Source organism: Passer domesticus, chromosome 5, assembly GCF_036417665.1.
Source record: "Passer domesticus isolate bPasDom1 chromosome 5, bPasDom1.hap1, whole genome shotgun sequence".
In the NCBI taxonomy this organism is placed as follows: domain Eukaryota; kingdom Metazoa; phylum Chordata; class Aves; order Passeriformes; family Passeridae; genus Passer; species Passer domesticus.
In genome coordinates, this window is record NC_087478.1 from 46,614,382 (window position 1) to 46,637,110 (window position 22,729).

General features: G+C 39.3%; 1 protein-coding gene and 1 long non-coding RNA gene across 5 annotated transcripts in view; one reads left to right on the forward strand and one right to left on the reverse strand.

Annotated features, from left to right (window-relative positions):
* The window catches only part of LOC135300510 (uncharacterized), a 31,019-nt gene extending 12,128 nt beyond the window's left edge, over positions 1-18,891 (forward strand). Inside the window, exons 4-7 of the long non-coding RNA XR_010362347.1 lie at positions 3,085-3,247; positions 10,842-10,942; positions 15,680-16,961; positions 18,147-18,891. This is a non-coding gene — a long non-coding RNA (uncharacterized LOC135300510). The remainder of the gene's footprint in view (positions 1-3,084; positions 3,248-10,841; positions 10,943-15,679; positions 16,962-18,146) is intronic.
* The window catches only part of GUCY2C (guanylate cyclase 2C), a 51,705-nt gene that overhangs the window by 9,858 nt on the left and 19,118 nt on the right, over positions 1-22,729 (reverse strand). For all 4 annotated transcript variants that reach the window (XM_064420000.1, XM_064419999.1, XM_064419998.1 and 1 more), the window contains 11 exons: positions 21,965-22,100; positions 20,158-20,243; positions 19,619-19,730; positions 16,209-16,290; positions 13,810-13,915; positions 13,230-13,292; positions 12,603-12,674; positions 11,553-11,657; positions 10,231-10,317; positions 6,016-6,148; positions 4,082-4,219 (listed from right to left, as the gene is read on the reverse strand). In XM_064420000.1, the coding sequence (XP_064276070.1) occupies positions 4,082-4,219; positions 6,016-6,148; positions 10,231-10,317; positions 11,553-11,657; positions 12,603-12,674; positions 13,230-13,292; positions 13,810-13,915; positions 16,209-16,290; positions 19,619-19,730; positions 20,158-20,243; positions 21,965-22,100 (1,120 nt within the window). The remainder of the gene's footprint in view (positions 1-4,081; positions 4,220-6,015; positions 6,149-10,230; positions 10,318-11,552; positions 11,658-12,602; positions 12,675-13,229; positions 13,293-13,809; positions 13,916-16,208; positions 16,291-19,618; positions 19,731-20,157; positions 20,244-21,964; positions 22,101-22,729) is intronic.

The following is a 22,729-nucleotide window of genomic DNA, read 5'->3' on the forward strand; positions in this document are numbered from 1 at the left end:
TTGGAGCTTTTCTAAATATAAGACACAAGACCAAAATAGGTTGGCTTGAAGATCTCTTAAAGCAAAACAAATAGAAATGTACATGAGTATTTACTGGTCACAGTAAACACAGTTATGGCATCTTCCCAAATGAATGTTGGGCATTATTAGTGTGCCTTTCAGCATGAGGTATAATTATAGTAAAAAACAATGTGAAAAGCCCATTGCAACTTGATCAAAAGTGTGGAGACATACACCGCTCATTAGAGCAGTTCAAATCATCCTGCAGATGCTGAACTTCCTTAAAACTAAGCTATTAATATAAATGGGTTAAAAGCATTGCATTTAACTCATTTGTACTCCTAGTCATTAAACCCATTCTATGAAAGTTATTTGGACTCTGAACACATCAAAATCAGGCTGCATTTGCACAACTCAATTTAAGCACAGTAAGAGAGTGCTAAAGCAAAAACATCTTCCTTTGTCTTTCTCCTGCAGACTTCAAGAATTCCAGGGGAAGGAAGGTGTTTAAAAAAGTGAAGTAATTTTTTTACCTCTGTAGTAAAGGGAAATTGAAAGGGATTTGTGAATCAGAACAGATTATTTATATTAATAATGTCTGATTATATTTGGGATACAATTTTACTGAAGGAAGCATATAATGACATGAGGAAGATTTATAATTGCACTGGTCTAGGGCAGCTACAGATGCCTAAACATGCCAATGTGCATGATCACCCCAAAATGATACAGCAGCTTCCAGCTTTCTGGTAGAGAAATTACAGGCTTGAAAAGGAGCAGGAAACTTGAATCTCCCAAATGCTATAGAGTGGAGAAACTGCTGAGAAGTCTTCTGTGGGCTAAGAGACAAGAAAGTCTGTGTAGGGCTCATGTATGCAGGAGGAATGTGCTGTATTTCCATGCCTGGACACACACCGGAGAGAGGAAGTAACAGCACCTATTAGCAATACTGCAATTAGTCAGTGACAGAAAGTAGTGGAACAAGAAGGCAGCTTGAATTGAGCACTGGTATGTGGCAAGATTTCACAGTCTTGAGTAGTGAATGAGGTGTTTCTGCAGGAGAGTGGAGTAACCAGATGGGGAACAGCTTATTGCAGAGATGTCAGTGAAGAGGACTATGACCTACTTACTTCTACACATTAGAAATCCAGTTCTGTATACCTGTCATGGGACTTCTTCTCTCTCATTAGCAGCAATATTATTGTACATTAAGTTGATTGATACATATTTTCACGTTGAGAAAATTGGCTCACAGAGTAACTGAAAGTAGAGTTTCATTTTTCTAAGTTGGTGGATAGAGCTCAGGTATGGGTCTTTTTAAATAAGTATTTTAAAATCTGAATACAGTCTCTGCTGCTGTCATTTAAGCCTGGAGAAGCAGTTATATCAGTTATCCTGAAATATTAATATCATGTCTTCTAATTTGCAGAGACTAACTTCTGATAGCCGAGCCATTGAAAGAGTTTCACTCGTGACTTAAAAGCCAAATGAATCTAACATACAACAGGGACATTTCTTTGACACTACCACTGACTCTAATTTGGTACTTTCCCCCCTCTTTTTATCTTGGACATTTGTAAATTAATGGTCACCCCAAGTTTAAGCTACTGTCTTCCAAATTTAGATGATGCCACAAGCAAAATGCAGAAGTGTTTGAATAAGTGTGGTTCACTGTCTTGGTCATCTTGGCTCATGAATGAATCAGGCATTTAAATGAGGAGCCACTTCAGCAATATGTAATAAAACTAATTCCTTTCTGTTACATGAAATTTGGTGAACTGATGAACACATTTTACTCAACTTGCATAAAAGAAGCCATTAGACCAGCAATAGACATCTAATAATGCTTTTATGGAAAAAAGGTTTTGTGGAGAAAACAATCTCCTTGGTGAATGGAAAATGTAAGATTTAATCTGAAATTTACAAAGCAGGTTATTTTTTAAGTTACAGTGTACCCACACTTAGCAAACAGATTTCATGCCTAGTAAATTTATTGTTGTCTTACCTCCTGTGCTAATATGTAACCACCTCCAGCAACATCACTTAGGTGCTGTTAGGTACCTATCTTAAGTGCTACAAAATCTTTCAATTCCATGGATTGCCCTCTTGCTGTTTGAAAGGGACAGTGTTTCCAAAAAGACAGAATACAGTGTTAAGATACAGGTCAGAGATAAAACAAGGAACCAGGTTCTGGCTATGACAGCCAGAGTCAAAGACAGAGCAGTGAGGATGCCACCACATCTCAGAAAAGCAAAGAAACACTTCTTCTGAGGCTAACAATAGCATTAACACAACACAGAAAGACTGCAAATGCTCAACAAGCCATTAAAAGAATGTAGTTTGCTATGGATTTGCTGTACAAGTCAAAATGAGCAAGGTAGGGCATTGCACTTTCTCCATGTTGGCAATATTTGTAAAATTCTTGCATTCATAAGGATTGTGCCTGCCTCTTCCCAATAAATAGGAATAGAAAGGCTTTATTTTCTCTACCTTTTATTAAGCATGGAATCCTGAAGATTTTAGTTTAAGAAGAACAGCCATTTGTAATCTCCATTAGATCTACATTTATATTATAGAGTTGGTGATGTCAAAAACTGTGTTTCCCCAAATATGAACACAGATTTGTGATAATGTAGGATGATGAACATGCCCCAGAAATTATTCTCAAATGTGACTCAGTAAAAGGGCTATTAGGTTGTCCTGCTGCTGCTGTAGATGTTTTAACAAATGTGAGGCGGATCCAACAGAATGACTCAGAGGTAAAGGCTATGTCTAAATCTGTTGTTAGTAACTGTTGTTAGTCACCAGGAAAATCCCAAACCCACACATGTTTCTCTGTCAGTTTTAGTATATAATAATGCTTAGATTCTGGGAATTGGGACTGACTGGGCTGGATAGGGATGGATATTGTCCCGGTTTTAGCTAGGCTAGTTAATTTCTTCTCAGAAACCGTTAGCATGTTGTGTCTTGATTTTGGAATAAGAATGGTAATAAATAAGAATAAGTCATAAACACTGATGTTTTGGTATTTTGCTAAGCTGTATTTATCCTAAATCAAGGACTTTTTATTTAAACTTGTTTCAGGTCCCCTGCCAGTGAGGGGGTACACTAAAGAAACTAGGAGACAGCATAGTTGGGACAGGTGACCCAGACTAACCAAAGGGATATTTCACACCAAAGAACATCATGCCTGGCATATAAACTGGGGGAAGTTACCTGGAAGGGAGGATTATCTGTGTTCAGGAAGGTGAGTCTGGTATCAGTCAGCAGGTACTGAGCAATTTCATTTTCATTACTTATTTTTCCCTTTTTGTTACCATTAGTACTATAATTTATCATTAATATTATATTTTACTTTATTTTCAATTATGTAACTGTTCTCATCTCAACCTATAAGTTTTACTTTGATTCTCCTCCTCATTCCACCAGGGGGAAGGACAATAGAGAAGGAGGGGGGTTGAGCAAGTGGCTGCATGGTGCTTAATTCCCAGCTGGGCTTAAAACCACAACAGCTACTCAAAAACAATGCCACAAAATGCACAATACAGGGTTTAATAGATGCACTACAGGAGGAGATGATTTTTCTGACAGAAGTTAAATTGCTAAAGTTAATTATAACCAGCTTGAATGAAGTCTGAATTGCCAGTTTTTAAATGCCAACTGTTCTTGTGTCATACAGCTGAGTTTTTGTTTTTCTGTGTTGACAATGCTGATTTATGCTGCCTAAAATAAATGGCATATTACATGTTGTTTACAAGTCAAAACGGAAAAATCTTTGAGGCCTTTAAATGTTACAGTAAGTCTGGACAGCATTGTATAATGTCAATGTAATGCTGTGCTCCAGGTGAGAAGGGAAGAAAAAGGACAAGAAATCTCAATGCAAACTTTTTTTACAGAAGAAGTAGGGACACTTGTCCCCACAGTGAGATCCTTCAAACAGGCTCTTCATTCACCACAGAGAAAGAAGCAGCTGTTCAAGCAGTTATCAGAGACAGTGCCTTTCACAAAACACGGTGAATAGGCCAGTTACAGCTACAACCATCCCAGAAGGCTGCAATAGAGGAGAAATCTGTGGAATTACCTCTGTTGTCCCAGCAGTGTCTGGTGTAGAAGGTCTCTCTGCGCAGGATGATTTCTTGGGCAATGATCCCATAGCTGTATACATCACCCTTCTGAGATACATCAGCATGCCGGAGATGCTCAGGAGCTGTCCACAGGTCTGAAGATACAGATGGCAATGTGGGATGATGTAAAGGGGAAAGGAAAAAAGCAATTGCAAAAAAAGGGTGATCCTTCTCAGACCATCCACTGGCTATAATGATATTTCCTTTTACTCTTTTCATATCCAATCCTGAGCCCACTGGTATTGTGTACTTCCTACTTTAGCATTTTTCTTGAGAAGCTGACATCAATGCAGGTTAGATAAACCTCTGACATAGTTTTCAATTATCTGGGATTTGCTGACCCTGCTACTTTCCACTGTAGATGCAGACTCTTACACCTTCAGAAAAGTTGTTTATTGGCAATGAACTTGCTTTTCTTAGCTACATTTCAAAGGCTTCTTAGAAACAGCCTATGTATCTGGATAAGACCAAGGAGTGCCAGTGCTATAATAAAAAAACCCTGAGCCATAAATTATCGAGCTAGGAGATGCAAGGAGTTTTTATACACAGTGTCTGATAAGAAGAGTGCAATATTTCCCAATGACCTTGATATCATGAAGCTATTGAAATAATTTTCAAATGCTTTTGAGTCTGACATAATATTACCTGCTCATAACTACTTGCCTTCTACAGAAATTATTAATCTGTCTTTCTAGTGCAATGAGCACTGTTGTACTTCAAAACCAAAATGCTGCCGTGGTACAACAGCTGTGACATGCTGGTGACATACCACAACAGAGACCTGAACACAGTGACCCTGAAGACAGTATTTTGGTATTAGGCTGTAATATCCAGCCACAATGAATCTGTGGATCTCTTGTGAAACCCTGAGTTTTCATCAAGGACATAGACTGAGTAGCCAGGAATTTTGAGTCTGCTTACAAGCAATAAAAGAAGATAAACACATGACAATGTAGTAGTAGTAGTAGTAATAATCATCATCATCATCATCATCATCATCATCATCATCATATTTTTAAATTTTAAAATGAAGAATTAATAGAACATTTATGTTCAGTGAACTTTTCTTAGTCCTTTTTTATGTTCTTATTGCTACTCTTGAGTATGTTTGTGTCTTAATGTAAAAATTTTCTCCAAACCAGTTGCAACCAGTTTCTTTTCAGGTCATATGCTGCAGTTACAGCACAGTGCTGTGCTTATTATACCCCAAGCTCTGCTCTACAGATTCATATGACATAATTTCAGAAGGGTTCATCTTTTCACTCCAGATCAAGTAAGAAGGAAAAGATGAGTAGAAAGCAGTGTTCTATTTTACAGAAATATTATATGAATGTGAGATGAATAGGAAATGTAGAGAAAAGCTATTAATATTATTTTAATTTGAGCATATATTACAAGATACCTAACTAAGGAATAAGAAACAGAGTTATTATTGCATATCAATACAGATTTTTTCAGGATTATCAGAGTCATGTCTGTTACTGTTTAAATCATATCACAGAGCACTGTGGTAACATATGTATCTAGTCAATTACAAGATTTATGGTAAATTAACTCTTTTTTTTCTTCACACAGTTTCAGTACCACTACTGAAAAGAGCTGATTGCTTCAAGGAATTGGATACTAAAAATGTTTCTTACATCTCAATCACAGATGAAATCTCTGTTTTCTAAACTAAAAGCTGAATATTTGTCTTTCCTTTGTTCTCACACTGCCTGCTAGTAATTTTTCCATTGTGCTATTTAAGTTAAAAGGATATAATGGTTGCTGTAATATGAATCAAAGTTTCATTGTGTACAAGATGTAATTGGACCCTACTGGTCTGTGAAGATAAGACAATTCCACTGGGTTGGAAACTGTGGAGGAGAGTCCAGTTGGGCATTTTTTTTACCTTTCCTTGGAGGCAGAATTAAATTACAGCCAAAATCAGTGATCTTCACAACCATGCGATTGTCTACTACACAGTTTGTGGATTTGAGTCGACCATGGACTTCAGTTTTGCTTGAGTGCAGGTAAGACATCCCCTGTGGTTGAGAATAAGATAAAGAAAGCACAACTACATGTGAGAGATTCGGATGTTACCAGACTCAACAAGAATGTGAATATTAGCAAAATATCTGTGCAGGTAATTAGATGGACTTCATCTGCAATGGAATCACAATTCACTTTCATATTATTATTTTACAAAGGAGACTTTCTAAGGTCCTAGGAACAGTCAATATTAAGAAATGAGGAAGTGGGTCATGTCATGGCAGGCCAGTCTTACGCTAAGTTAACAACAATCTGACATAGTATCTTGGTTTTGTCAATATTAGAACACAAGTAATTAAGGAAATTAATTTTCTCCCACAAAAGTTTTAATTTCAAGTGCAATAGATGTTTTTTTTAATACATTTCATATAGATTTATTGGAATGTCACACAAAAAGTGCTTCCAACTACATGTTCATCCAACAGACACAAGAAGTGTGAGAGGAATTGCTCCTTATGTCTGTATTGTCTTTGAAGATCACCATACAACAGAAATGTTTTTTGAAACATTGCAGCAGATCCTCTAACTGCAAAGCAGAGGGCTCCAGAGCAGTCAGTGCAGAGAGTGTCAGATGATGCACTAGGGCTTAGATCAGACAGAGGATCAGACTAGACAGACATAAAGGTCTCTGCTGACCTGACTGTTTATGGTTTTCTCTGTACAAGGCAATACATACCAGCTGTTGATGAGCTAAACTTGAAGTGAGCGTGAGGTCTGGCCAATGCAGTTTCATCTTTATCTCCTGAGATTCAGACTCCTGACTCACAACACACAAAGCCATACAGAGGTGTGTAGCTTGCCCCTTTTACTCATTGCCTCTGAAATTATCTGATCCAGTCTAAGACACTCAAATACGGTGCAATACATGAGAAGGGGCTAGCACTGAGGCACAGCAGGAAAAGAACATTATTAAGTGGGTGTCAACTGAAGAAGGGAGTAAGTATGCTAATTTGTACCCTCTTGCTATTATTTATTCTGTTTCATCTCACTCTTCTGAACTACTTAAACTCACACCTACTTATAACCTACTGGTGGTTGTTCTTCCTATAGTCCTCTTTTCTTCGTGCTCAGTATATGAAGTGCAATCTCTATCTTGTGGAAGCTAGAACAGGCATGTAATATCTGTTCAGTTTCTTCTCTGAATGATCTTCCACTTAGGCTCCTACATGTATAGCCCATCCTTTTCCATAAGTGGTAGGTAGAATCTCATCAGTGTTACACAGCTCATGTGGTCATGATACACTGTACGACATGCTGGGTTTTCTTTTCAAATACTGGGTTACTCGTAATTTGGAATGGATCAGCAAATGCTACAAGAGATCACTGAGATATGAGCTGAGTTTGGGCAGAACAGATGCATGTCTGAGACACAAGCAGCCTGCAAAAGATGCAATCTCTGGAGAATGTTGTTGGACTGGTTATCCTGGACCTATCTAAACCATGCCAAATTTACAGAGAATGTGCGCACACTATATCCAAGGAACACATTTCTTGATTAAGCAGCTTTTAGCATGCAGCCTTGATGATACTACCCAGGATGTTTTGCCTGCTTTAGGCCCTATTTCCTCCAGCAACGCCTTCCTCCAGCTCCTACTTTCATTAGCCACAAAATATTCTCATTGCTGCTGCAGAATTCCCAATTAGTATCAGCATCAAATGACAGGCAAAGGTAATTTAGATTTCCTTCCCCCAAGGCTTTCTTGTTAACAACTTCTGCAGGGAAAGATCTTGTAAATGTACCTGATAAAATTTTCCTCTTTCCTCCTCACTATCCTATGCACCTACCTGAAAACACAGAACCTATTAAAAACCCACAATGTGATTTTCAAAATTCATAATGACTTTCAGTACAATAGTTCCAAATATTTGAGCATTCTTGTAATCTTTGCTCTGGAGCTCTGAAGCTTTAGTTCTGACTGACAAACCTTTTCCTGGCACAATGCAAGAATATTACAACCTCTTGCATAATATCCTGCAGCAGCCACTTATTTAATAAATAGTATTGCAACGACAGTGTATGCACTAATAACTACAAGGCTTGATTACTGCAATTCCCTCTCAGCAGACCTTTCATCAGAGCTCTTTGGTCACATGGCCAAATCCAGGTAGTTACAAGGTGGTCCCATCAATCCAAGAGGCAGCTACGACAGCAAAAATGAAAGAAAAGATGGGCGGGGGAAGTAAACAGAGTAGATTTAGGGCTTCCTCCTTGGCCACCCCACCTTCTCTATTGAATTAGAGACTGCTCCAAGAATAGTCATCACTTGGCTGTTTGCTCCAGGGAATACAGGAGACCCAACCTTTGTTCAGAAAGAGACGCAGCAGCTTCTCGTGCAAGCTTAGTGCGAGGACTGTTTGAGCCATAGTAAAAGCAGAGTGTATGAAAGTGGTGGTGTGGAGAGGGAGAAGCATCTCAAAAGGAAGGCAAGGAACTGCTACACCAGGTCAAAAGTATTTTAATAGCCTGGAGAGCTGCAGCTGGACTTGAAAATGATACATACTGAGATGAGAGGAACTGGAGCTGAGAGGCCATGAAATTACTTCTTTAGAAAGAGAAGCCATTCAAGTAAATATAGACAGGGTGGTTGGAGGTTTAGAAGATATGGTTTGGAAAAAGCAATACTGGAATTTCATGGACATGTGTAGGTCCCAGAAGCTTCACCATAGTATCAAGTCAAGGAATAAGAGAGGTTGGCAGATTATCCAAACAGTAATTTTCCTGATATTCCTAGGTACATACAAGTTTTCATTAAGAGTTTGTGAACCATCTCTACTAACACAGCTAATAATGCTCAGGAGCCATTCAACATAACAGATGCTATGTGCCAATCCATCCTCAGGTGCCATGTCCCCTTTACCAATGGTGCAACAATTGACTGGCTGTGCAGACTCAGTACAAATGCAGTCATTGGGCATTTGGTCACTCCCTTCAGAGGGACTGGGATTTCTCTTTCCTGATAAACAGAGACAGTACTACTCATTATTTTCTAAAGAAACATTCTGACGGTGATCTGAAGGTGCAAAGGGTTAAAAAATACCCTGGGTTTTGAGGAGGAAGGGAAACTCCTCTATTGCTATTTAAAATGAAACTTTAACTGAACAACAACTGAACTTGAAAGTCATTAACGAGGCCAACAAACTGTGACAATTTGGATTAAGGGGGCTTTAATAAAGCACAAGATTTTCAATATCTCTTTAGAACAGACACATGGAGGCATTCATTGTGGAGACCAAATCTGAACTGGTGCATGTAGGGAAACAGGAGGACTGTCCAACTGCAAACCAGCAGTAGGAAGAGGAGAGCAGCTAGGCACTAGCAAAAAGACAAAGGGGATCCTCTACATTATCTGTAGAGGTATAATGAATATTACACCAGTGAATTACAAAGGGTCCTTACATACTAGCTAAACAGTTACAAGTCCCTAATGTAGAACAGAATTTCCATTACTGTGCATATTGATTTTTCCTACCACAAGGACCCAAAAAACAAAGATCTGTTGAAAGCTACTGGAAACCAGCCTTGGTTTCTGTACACAATTAATTTTTTTCCCTCTCAAACTGCTTGAAATGGATAGCTGTAGTTGGAAACTAGTGTGTCTCACTCTAGTGAGAAAATCAGGATGGTACATAAACAGTTTGTTTAGAAAAAGTTGATGCCATCTCTGGATATGTATTAGAATAATTCTATGATTTGAAAAAATTGAGTTTTGTTCTGTATGCTTTACCTGAGGCCACAAAGCAGTGTGTTTTGCAGAGCTTGTGACCGCATAAGCCCTACTTATCAGAGCCACTGGTCAGCAGATTGTAACCCTCTGATCTCTGGGCCACATTTCTTTGGGGTATACTTCATTTGTTTATTTATAAATAGACCCAAGCCAGTTCTGCCCCTATTTCCTCCTTCAGTCTGAAAGTCACTGGCTTCTCCTGCCTCGGATACCTGTCCCCAGAGGAGACCAGACTGGAAGGACATACAGCTCTAGGAAAGAAGAAGACCTTGAAAGATATGCTCCTCAGAGGATCAGTTCTGCAAGACAGGACAGGCTGATTGACATTGCACTGTCAGCAGTCCACTTACCTTGGCAATATCATACATGACGGAGATTTTAAATTCCCAGTCCATGAACGTGCCATCAGGGTAGGATATTTTGTCATTTAAAACATCCTGTCACAAGAAGAGAAGTTTTTCAGGGAAAAAGCAGAAGATGAGATATGGGTATACAAACTGCATCTTTTCAACCAGCAACTTTGTTTTTAGAGAGTACATGCACTAGAACAGAAGTTGACTCAAAAAATAGGGAATATTAATATATATTAAGTTTACACAGGGCTAGAAAAGTGGGGACTACAGAAGAGAAAGGTTTGTGCAATTAAAAATAGGTTGTGAATTTGGTTTTCAAAACAAGCTTTTAATAACACAAAATAGCTGAGAAACAAATGATCAAGTTGTGCAAGAGGAAGGGAGAGGATTTTCCATGTTTTGTGCTCACAGTCCATTTTCCTAGCAATTTACTCCTAGCCTTACAAGTTCAAAGTAAACTGTTGCTTTATCTTTGCCTGCCAGTCACTTACAGTTCTTTCAGCCATGATTACATCCATTGATAAAGGTAAATTTCCATGAGTATGCCAGTTTACCAGAAAATAACTTAGAGAACAATTATTTTGCCGCTTTGCTGTGATTTTTTCCAGAGACCACTGCTAAAGATGACAGTCTTTGTATGATCACAGAAGCAGAGACAATATATACCCTCAGAAGAGCTGATGATTCTCAGTTCATGATCATAATACTGGTAATATATATTGGTGTATATATATATATTAGTAGTAGTAGTATATTGGTAATAGTATTATTACTGAAATAATATTGGTAGTAATAAACCATAAGTCTTTTCATACTTTTGCCAGCATAAATTTACCCTTTATTTTTATAAACAAAAATTAAGGGTTGTTTTTCCCTTATAATGCAGAACTTGCCATTTTCCTCCCTTACTAGTATGGAATATATTCTTTTTTCTGTCCTTGCACACTCTGTGGTACACAAGCACATCAACAGAGATAACAGCTACAGATTGGAAAATGAAGAACAAGCTATATCCTATGTGCTTCCAATAGGGGACACAATACAAATACTGGCTGTTACTTTGGCCTGGGCCTGTACTTTTCCTTGGCTTCCCCTCACCTCGTCCTCTTGCTGCTGAGAACCATCAAAGTACACAGCAGAACCTGGGGAGGGATGGAGAGGGCCAAGCAAGAAAGAGGAAACTTAGAATCAGAAACCTGCCACCTCTTGCTCAGACCATGGCTGCTGCATGAGGGTCAAAGACACAGAGATGGGGACTTCTTTTCTTACTTTGAAATTTGATAATTTGGGGGTAGAAGGAGACCCTTAAAATTCTTTACCCGCAGAGAACCTCTTTCGCAGTATTCAATCACCCCAAAGATCATGGTGTCTATCTTCACAGTGCCATAGAACTTGGTCAGGTTGTAATAATCAATCTGTAGGAGCTGGAGCAGAGACATTTAATCTGTTTTTAAAAGCAATCAATTTTAGTACAGAAACATAGGACATGGATATTTGTGTGACACGGCCTTTTATCTCAGGCCCTGATAGGATGTATGAGTTTCCCTTAAACCAGAGTGTACTAAGGCACTGAGTGAAGTACTTGAAGACATTTATCATTCCAGAATTTTCTGGATTAGGGAGACAAGAGTGGCTGCTGTTGGATACTGCAAGTTAATTCAGAGCCCACTGTAATATCTATTATTTCCTCTGTATCAAACCTCTCAGCTGACCAGAATAGCCATTATGAGTGACAGAATGCTGTGAATCATTCAGTAAATGAGCAAGTAATAAAAATTTAATGATGCTGCATGGTATTATGGAGTTTGACCATTTAAATAGACAACTGTAGTTTACTTTGAGGTATTTTTAGAGTTTATTGAATTCACAATATAGTCATGTTGTGTAATAGGAAAACCATTCAAAAAAAGATGCAGTACTGCAGCCAAATTAATCTCCCATGTTGAAAGAGTCTGTATGCAGAAGTCAGCAGAGAGTAACTTATATTTAAAGAGCTGCATTTGGCATTCAATAATAAGATTTAACTACAACATTCCACTACTGATGAATTAGTATGATATGAGCCAAAAGAGTGCAGTGCCTTTTAGCATCAGCTATAAAAATTGGTTAAGTGTTTAATTCATGACAGCACATTAATTACTTCATTCATCCTAGGCTTGACTGGCACACAATTCAGACTCTGAAGTGGTGATGAGATCACATAACAAAGATAAAGTTCATCAAGCAATATCCTTTAAGGAACTCATTACCTGTCCACCTCACAAACATGCACAAGCATATGGCTGTTGGAGTTGACAGTGGAAAGCAATGACTTCACTCATAGACTCCATCCCACCCTGCTGTGTCCAGTTCCTATGTGCAACAGTTACCTTGTTCAGTTCTATTTTCTGCTTCTCTGAGAAATTACCATCACTATTTTTGAGATCCTTTAAGATAACCACCTGAAGGAAAAATACCAGTGGGGGAAAAAAACATAGGTTTAGTACAACAGCAATTCGTCTTTCTTTTCCAAGAAATGTCCATACAAAGAAATACTTCAGAAACACCTGCCTACAGCTTCACTGTTGGAGTTTCAGTTAATCAGCTAATAGGTACTGGAGCTATATTTTCTTCAGAGGATTTAGATCTATCAGTTGTGCAGATTTTAACTCAACAAGAATATACCTCAATCAGGCAGGTAGCTCTACTGAATGCATAAGAATTGCTATGTAAATGGTGTGTCCTCCATTAACCTATTCACCTCTTCAGTACCAAAATGTATCAGCTTTCTGGTCCCTGTGTTTATGCTTCTGTACTCCTGGGCTAGGGGTTAATGAAGTCTAATATTTAGCCTTCTGTCAGTAAACAAAATACATAGCAGCTGACAGGAAACAAACGGCTTAGTCCTTCCATAAGAACTAACCATTCTGCAAGGTCGGGGAGGTGGAATGACCTCCACCCAAAAAAGTGACCTCTCAAAGGTGAGAAAGGGAGCATGGACACTGCAGTCAGGTTACCTTCTTGTCATACTTGCCCTGACGAAGTCTCTGGGTGGTGTCACGTCTCTTATCTTCATCAATCTGAGAACAAAGAAGAATAATTAACTTGCAATTATCACGTACTCCTCACTTGACAGGTCCAGAGGGATTAGTAATGTCTGTGTGTGCCGTACACAGAAGCATAAGACTCTCTCTCTAGGGAGGGTCACTACGTGCCTCAGAAATTGTGGGACATCCATGCCACTCCCAGGCCCTCCACCTGCTGTTTTCATGCTCTTTGGCATTACAGAGGCATAACAATGCACTGGGAAATCATTTGTAGAAGAGACTGCAAGTTAATATCCAGCCCATTCCCCCATTATAAAATGAGGTCTGCTGATGGAAACAGGTGTATTCTATTAGGGAGCAATTGATGGGGAATAATCTCTATTTCTTCAGTACAGCAAGTGTGGGTTTAAAAAAAAAAAAAGAAAAGTTAACAGGTCCTAGTCCTACCAGAGCCATAGGTGCTGTAGTCAGAACATGACAAAGCCCCAGCATTGATTGTCTTTAGAAGACAGAATCCAAGATTCAGCTTTGGACACTGCGCTTCTCTTACCTTCAAACTAACATAACTTGTCTCACTGGTCTCTAGAGGCAAGATTTCCTCAGGTGGTATATGGGACCATTTCTTCCACCGGCGCTCATTATCTCTCCGGTACTTCCTGAAGAACAAGAGAAGTCCTTTGGGATATCCTCCCAGTGAACCGAAACCCACAACAGGAGATTAGGACAGGGAAGCATTCAGTGTCAGGATGACACAAGGATGGTGTGACAGGTTGATGAGACTTGAGTAGAAGCCCTGTGGCTCTCATCCAGTTTCCAGTTTGAGGACACTCTTTAATTCTCTTAGCTTTGGGAAAGCCTAAATGCTCATTCATTCTGTAGCAGAATAGAACAGATTTAGCAGAACAACTGCTAGGCAATTGCCAGAGTCTTGGGGGTGGTCAGAAGAATTTAAAGCATAAAGGACCATCTGGATTTTATATAGTTTTCTCCTCCATGTTATTAAATGCACTTGCAAGAGAGGTCCCACAAACGAATTCAAGCCAAAGGAAGTCCTGCCATCCACATCAGAGGATAGTAAGAACTGCTGTGAATACAATGCCAGGAGAGGAGGTGCTGAGTGATGAGGTGCCTTTTTGTGGGTGTCTCTTGTAGTCTGCACATTTTGTAAAAATGAGGGAAGAGTCCTTGGAAATGGGAGAAAGAAACTGCTGTTTCCCCTGCAAAAATTCAGAGCAAGCCCTGTCTTAAAGAAAAGGTACAAGACAGTTAGTGCTCATCAAATTATCTCCTTACTTGTGTAAGTCCCTCCTCTACTAAAAAACTCCACAGGATTGACTGGACAGTTTCAGAACCCTAACACATTGATAACTGCTGGCAAATGCTCCAAATGGCAGAACCCATCCTGCTGACTAATAATACAAATATTCCCTTGTTCACTACATTTTTTAGCATATATTTGCTTCAGAAAATGAAGACCAACAATTGCAGTAAGAACTGTTTTTCTCTGTTCTACCTTGTAAGGTGTGTCTGCGTGTCATTAGGATGCACTACAGTTCAAACTGGCATCAGCTGGTGATTAAGAACATATCAAACTGAATTAAAATCTACTAGGTCTAATATTTAGTTACATGTTTTTCAGGACTTGGACTTTTTACTTTGCAGTCAGAACTTCACAGGTAGCTGAGGAATAGTTCAAGTATCTTAGAAACGTAGGAAATAAAGAACAAATAATTAGGCATTTTGTTGACTTTCGTAGGAATTTCTCTTCTTTTTTGCTTGTTAGGGGACAATCTTTAGTTAGCAATTATATTTGAGAAGTTTGCTATTATTTTGAGACTAAGAGTGCACATTTTATTATAAAAAAATCTCAGAAATCTCTTGTATTTGATGCTTGGGAATATCACAATGATATGTATACAATAATAATCTAATAATCTAAACAGAATTTTTAGATTTTATGCATCTGCAAATATGAAGTATAAAATATTTTACAAGTTCGTACTTTTTTTATTAATTTTCATAGGCACTGCAAAATTTACTGTCTGTTTATAAGTTAGTGCTTAGATGTGACAATGATTAGCTCCTATATATCTTGAGTTCAATTGGATGTGTAAGAGTTGTGTATCTTTATCTTTGATTTCTCCCTTGTTTTAGTTAGCAAGACAGATTAGTTTACTCAAAATAAGAGAGCCTGAATAGCATCTGTTTCTAATAATTTTTTCTTAAGATCTGATTTTCTTGCTTTTTCTGAAGTTCTCTGATATATAACAAAGATATAGACTGAAAATGGAGGCAGAGGTAAGATAATTTTTAAAGATTAAAGAAAATCCTACACTTTGGAACTGGAACTGTGGTGAGATTTCTTCTATCAAAAGGAAGCATCAATGATTTCTATTACTGCTTTTTCCATAATGATAAAGCTGCACTTGAAACGCTGCATGAAATTCCAAGCAGTTAGAAAAAAATTTATGCAGAGTGTTGGACTGAGTTGAAGAAATGGATCCATGCAATGAAAACATAAAAACCTCATGGTGTTTTGACTCCTACAGTGTCTCAAGAGAAATACCATCTTCTAGATTGAACTTTTATGTCACCAATACCTTAAAGAAATATAAGAGTATCCCAAGAAAGCCAAAGATGGGTAGTAAAGTGGAAAAATTCTGAAGACTGGTGTGAGGCTTATATTTCTGTGTATGTATAGGAATCAGAGCTTTTTAGCAGATGCAAGAACACTGAGCCTTGCTGGATCTCCTCCCTTGATTATTAACCTGTCATAACAACACCATGCATACAAACACTACTTGGCATATACCAGAGCTCACACTAGGGACAACCACACAGGTCTGTAAGGTAAGTTAATGAATGGCTCTTCAAGGAGAGATCAAAGGCATTGTCCTAGTGGGAAAACTGTTCAAGGACAAAGAAACGGAAAGCCAAAGGGGTTGGTACCTTAGAATCAGCAAAGAGATGATCAGAACTAGAATCACAATTCCCGTGAGTGTAAAGACAGCAATAGTCAAGATGTGTGGGCCTGCAGAAAAGAAAAAAATGAAAGATAAATAACTTCATGAAGATGCTGAAAAACAATATTATATTTAAGAAATTACCCTCACACGTGCAAATCACCATATCTGACCAAGGATACTTTTTAGTCACACCCAAATTGAGAGGTTTTGGTAAAGTCCAGCGCTGCCCTTGGGATGACACTTGCCTCTTTCAATGTGGGATGAAGCATGACCCAGAGCAGTGCAGTCTTACATCCCCACCTGAGGCATGGGCAATCTGTGGGGATACCCAGGCAATGGTGCTACTGTGTGGACTGTACTCTTCAGAAGGAAATTAATATGCTACAGAGGGAAATTAATCTGGTGGCAGCACAAAGACAGTAAAGTGTCCTTGGAAGCTGCCAGGAGCCAAACATTTTGAAAATCATGTTGTTCATGTTCTGAAGACTTAGGCCCAAAAGCACACCAGGTTCTAATCCTGAACAGGCAGACAGAAAGGTTGGGACCTGACTAAAGTTTCAATGTTGATTATCTTACGGTGGAAAAGCAAACTGAAGCTTCTCTCATGTCTGTTCTTGGAGCTCAGGGATACTGGGAAGGAAAGTTGTCAGCCACCAACTTCCTTTGAAGAATAACAGGCCATTATCACAGAGCTTCAGCTGGTGGTCACATGTCTAGAGTGAACCTCCTTTACTGAGTAAGTATCCCAGGCAAAAAAGGCAGAGGAGAATCCAGTTTTGCGGATTGACATGTTGATATTAAGGACAGTAAAAGAGCTGAATTATTCAGCCTTATTGAGGCTAATATACTTCTGTCTGTGCCCAGAAACAGAAAAGAAGGCACACAGAAAAAATGTTCAAAATTTGTAAATAAATAAACCCCAAATTTACACATACTAGCTGCCTTCAGAACCCAGCAGCAATTGAGGAGGGATTTTTCAACATACCAATTTTTGTGCCTGGATGTGGCATAGGATTCAGTTTATGAACTCCTCAGGATTTTGGAGCCAGATTTCTGCTTTGATTTTTCTTGTTCTGGGTATCACATCTCCCTGCCTTCTTTCAGTGTGTTCATCAGGGCCTCTTTCAGTATGTCTAAGGGCCTCAGGGTAATTTAGTATTAGTGTGATGCTCTCTGATGAAAACCATCAGTACGACTGTTCTCCTCCACAAGTTAAGTCACCACTATAGAATGAGAGATAAATGAGAATGGGCAAAGACGTTTTGCATGAAAATTGTCTGAAGCTTCAGGTTTGTGAATTGTGGCGTGCAGCTTCAATAAACAGATTACAGTTTTCCATGGAAGTGCTGTGGACCATAATTTCCCTTTCCTGAGGTTCTGCTGCCACCTTCTGGCTTTTAGTTTAATAACAGGCAGAGGGAGATATCTGGAACCAGAAACGCTCGTCTATTGAAGAATGATTTTATCCACTTTTAGAATGAGGGTTAAAACTTTCTCAATAAGGGGAAAATATGGATGAGCCCCCGTTTTTTCACGGAATACTAGGAGGAAGGTAGGCAGCAGAACTGGGTCAGCTGTACTCAGTTACGGCTTCGGAAGAAGCAGGGCTCTCTGGTTGTCTGTGCTGTTCACCTACCTGGAGGAAAAAGGATATTCCAGGATGGAGAGTTTTGACTGGCTTTAGCAAGACACAGTGATCACTTAAACTTTGACCATTCTCCTTTTTTGGGGGGGTATATTTATTTAGAATCACAATGAAGGAAAGTTTATTTTTTTTTAATGTGAAAACAAAATAATCAAGTGCCTTTGGGTAGCAGTTTCACTTTAGTTTAGTATGACTTGGCCACAGTGTCAGGCTTCAGTTAAGCTACTGACATTTGTAGATAATGGCTTTCTGCAATTCTCTTTCCCCCTTGTGCAGCAGCTTCAAACAAAAACATACTGAAGGGAATATTTGAAGGATATTTCAGATCCACTGACAATACAGCATGTTATGGGGCCCAAGGGATGGATGAGAATGGGACTGGAGCAACATAAAGAAGACAGGAGCAAGAAAGTACAAAGCTCATGGAGCTGGTACAGGGAGACCTTGTGGCTGATGTGTGCAGTGCTGCTGTCTCTGCACAGACAGCACTCATGGTCATACCAAGGGAGACCAGAGATTTGACCAGAGATGAAAAATGAAAGCTCCACTGCAATCCCTCTGCTCTTCCCAGAACTAACTTGAGTCTTATCAAAGCTGCTGCATCCCTCCTCCTGGCAACTCCCATGTTAAACCAACAAAAACCACTATTCCTGCCTCTCTTATGAGAGATAAAGCTTAATTTGAGGGCATCTGATTTACTTTACTAAGGAATAAAAATGTTTAAATTTTACCACCTTACTGTGAATGGACTCTTAGTTAGCAGACGTTGTTTATCTCTCCAGTTATTCTTTGCCTATTCCCTAATGGAGGCAAGCAATACAGCAAATTAATAGGACAACTTTAGCAGAGACTTTTAACAGCAGCATCTCTGGATACCCACTGATGGAATGACTCAGGTGAACACTAACCCACTGTGCACTAACCCTTGCAATTACTGCCACTGTAATAATTTTTATTCTGCACATCATAACCTGAAGCATGTGCCCTTCCATTGCCAATCACCATGTAGCAGCAGTCTTAAAGGGGAAAACAATCTCAGTCTGATCAGACTGCCAAGGCTGTACTCTGCTATGCTGAATAACAAGGGACTTCATCCCTTCTATCCAGGAGTCACCAAAAACTCAAAAGGAAAGAAGGTGGTGATTTCTGAGATTTTAGATTTGAAGTTTGGGTGTAAATAGAGCCATAACCTAGTTTCCCATGGTCTTTCTTCAAAGAGTCAGCTCTTCTCAGAGCCCCCTGAATCTGCACAGTGCTGTGTCCTCTCCCCAGTTCCCTACAACAAGGATAAAGCAGCAAGCAGAAGCCACCATGCTCCATCAGATACAGAAATGCAGAGTCAGATAACTCATCATAACCTTCATTCTTAATAATAACCTTAATTCTGCTGCCTTTCCTGAGCAGTCTTTCTAGCAGTTCACACCACTACCATATTCTAGTGAAGATTATTCATTTGCGGGTGACTTCTTCTGAAATACCCCATGGTATTCCCCATAATCACTGATACAGTATTGATTTTTCAAGAGAGTTAGTATCAGCACCAGAACAGAAAAGGTTTTGAACTGGACTTGAGACAGAGAACATGGGGGGGATGAGGCAGAAGGAAAGATGCTGTTCTGCACCCAGCTCCTAGCATCACTGGCTGGGGGCAGTGTGAAGGTAGCATGCTGGATCACACAGCAGGTGGATCTCAGGACTGTGTGACTTGTTTTCAAAGAGGTAGTTGGTAGGTTTAATGGGTGTCTCACCAGTGCCTGGAGTATCACTGGGCAGCTTGTGGTTCTTCCAAATAAAATCCGGACTGTTAGTCGCCTTGTATGTGTCATTGCTTTGAGTGTTGAAATACAGGAGAGGTTTGAACTACGGATGGGAGGAGGGAAGAAATGCAGTCAGCAGCTGTGCTCTTCCTCTTTTGCCCCTTGCTCCACACTACCCTTAATAAATGTATTGCCCAAACTCAAATTAATTTTCCTGCTACAGTGGTGCATTTCTCAGTGTAGCCATATGTTTGGCTGCCATATTCTTTTTCATTCCTCCCCTCTCTCTGAAAATAAATTTATCAATCCCACAAAATACCAGCTGCACTTCACTGACTGAATCACCAGATTACATCAATCCTCTCAGTCTCTAACACACCTCACATGACCCCCTTCTGGCACACACAGAATGCCTTGGCACTCCACCACTCCTGCTGCAGTTATTTTCATCATTCTTATGCAATAGTACAGGGCATTCTGTTTCTCCTTTCATCTATAAGGTTGAACAGTTGCACCCTGCACATACGTACATAATTTGCAGTCTGTGATGTGTACAGCACGGTCAGATTGGTATCAATGTCTCCAAATTCATCTAGAGTCACAGGACCCACTACACCTGCAGACACAAGGAATTAGTTAGAGGGTTTGCATTTTCAGAAACAGAAACATAGGGCAGGAAGGATGGGATAAATGAAAGGATTTCTGATACTTAGGATACTTCTCTTCTTCATGTATGTACTATATACATAACAGCTCAGTGTGGTGCTTTTCTTTCAATACCACACTACACTTCCTCTACAAAAGTCAATTAAAAATGTTGAACTGACAGCATGGAAGAGGAAAGTCTCCCTCTGGCTACAAGAAAATATATTTGTCAGATTTCTTCAGCATACCAAGAATGTCAGAGTCACCTCCCGTGAAGAGACCATTTTGGAAGTGAGAAGCAAAATAGTCTGTTTCCACCTGCAGTTTGAATCTATCAGCAGTAAAGGAAATACAAGGATACTTTCATTCCCTTTATTCTTTTGAAAGCTCTAATAATAATGTTTTAACCACATTCTTTTTGCCTTTAGCCTCCTCTCTCTGTACATCAGCAAACGTGCACATTGAGAAATTGCCTGTGTAGGACATGACAAAGATTTTAAGGTGGAACTTCCCAAATCCCTCACCTCAGCTTGACAGCTTGACTTTCCTTCCATGAAGTCAGTTGTCTCAACATAAGCAGAAGTTTAGCCGATATCCACCACTCCTGAAAGTTTCACCTTCATTTTCCCCTTTATTTATAAGAGGATCTTTTGATCAGCTTCAGATTTTCCTTTTGCTGCTGTTGATGATGACTTGTTTTATTTCTCCTAAGTTCAGTATATGCATTATTTTAGTTCAGTAATTACCTTCTCCCTTTTCACCTCAAAAACTGATGCTAACTTTTTCATGGTCCACCTCCTTAATATCAAAACAATTATTGTATGAAATCCCTACTGTACTAGACTCCATCACAAGAATGAAGGTGATTCAACACCTATCACTTTCAGAATTTTCTTTTTAACTATACCTACAAATTATGATGAGCATTACAGTGCTCTATTTTGGATGAGTAAAAACGTTTGTGCAACTTACCTTTCAAACTTAAACAGAAGAGATGAGTCCACTGACACTCAGAAAGGGATGTTGTCTCCAGGAGGAATTAGTAAACTATATTTTGCTAGGTATTGGATACCAGGATTGCAGCAAAGATAAGCCTGCAACCTTTCCTATCTTAGGAAAATCTGAGAAACTTCTACACACATATTTGCTGAATGTAGGTAGGGCATATACACAAAACTTTTCAGTTGTCATTTTGGTACAGATCTCTAATATGAAACAACAACTGGGACTATACTCCCAGAGAGATAATGTTTTCACCTCTTTGCGTAAGTTTTGCCTCTGTCTTTTCCTAATGATTGAATTCTGTGATTTTAACCCCATGGCCTACAAAACAAAAGCCCACCAGTGCTAGACACCCTGTGAGAGGAACAAGAAGGTTGACTAAGAAGAGCCAGCCCACTGTCGGCTGGTCTACACCCACACTGCAGGCACCCATGGCTTACGTGGTAAACTGGAAAAGGTTGAAAGCTTCATTAAAGCTCAGCCAAGTTACTTCAGAGTCATTTTGAACATCAAATACTGAAAAAAACATCCTTGTAAAAATTATATAAAAAGAAAAAAGTCTGGGAATAAAACTCATTGAAAGGCTTGGACTTGTTTAGTGTAGAAGTGACTTGTCCTAAGAGAGTTTAAAATGAAATTATTTTCCCCTCATCAATTTATTGAACCCTGCAAAGGATGGCACTTTTTTACCTTCAAAAGTGGTATTTCGGAATTCATGGATTAAATTGAAAGGTGACATTGGGGTCTGTGAGACGACAAATTTCTTGACACTATGTCCAAACAGCAGCACTGCATTATAATAGCCAGCAAGAAAGTAATCTTCCATCTAGAACAAAAACAAACAAACAAAAAAAAAAAACAGTGACTGTTTGAGAGTTCATGTTTCGGCCATAAAGTTATAATAACTTTGATTGGCTCTATTTGGCAGAAAGTCCAGCGCAGAACACCACAATCTGCTGCAGTGAATAGATGGCAAATGTCACATGAATGCTCTTATTTCAAAAAAGAAAGGCAAACAAAATATATTTTTGATGTATGAAGAAAGGAAGGGTCTGAAAACTTAAAAGAGGCCAATGTAAAGGTCTGGCATGCTGATCCTGGTGCAAAGGATTCAAGAAATCCTACACTGTAGGTTCTTGGCAGTTCTGCTTTACTAAGTGTGTCCCGAAGACCCTGGCTTTGGATTAAAGTTTCTGTGCAGATAAATCAGTGTGGTACCAGAAAGTCAGGACTTCCCAGTGGCCACAGAAAGGAGCAAGGAGCTGTGCTAGAATTTCCAGCAGCCTGCCATAGAGCTGGCACCCAAAAAAGCATTGAGCCCAGGCTGGGTAAAAGCCCTGTAAATCCAGCCAGAAGCTTCAGGCTGTCTGCTGGAGAGCTGGAGCTCAAAGTCACAAATCCTGGGATGGAGAAACTCTACATGAAGAACCTGGTTAGTGGGCAGATGGCAGGAGT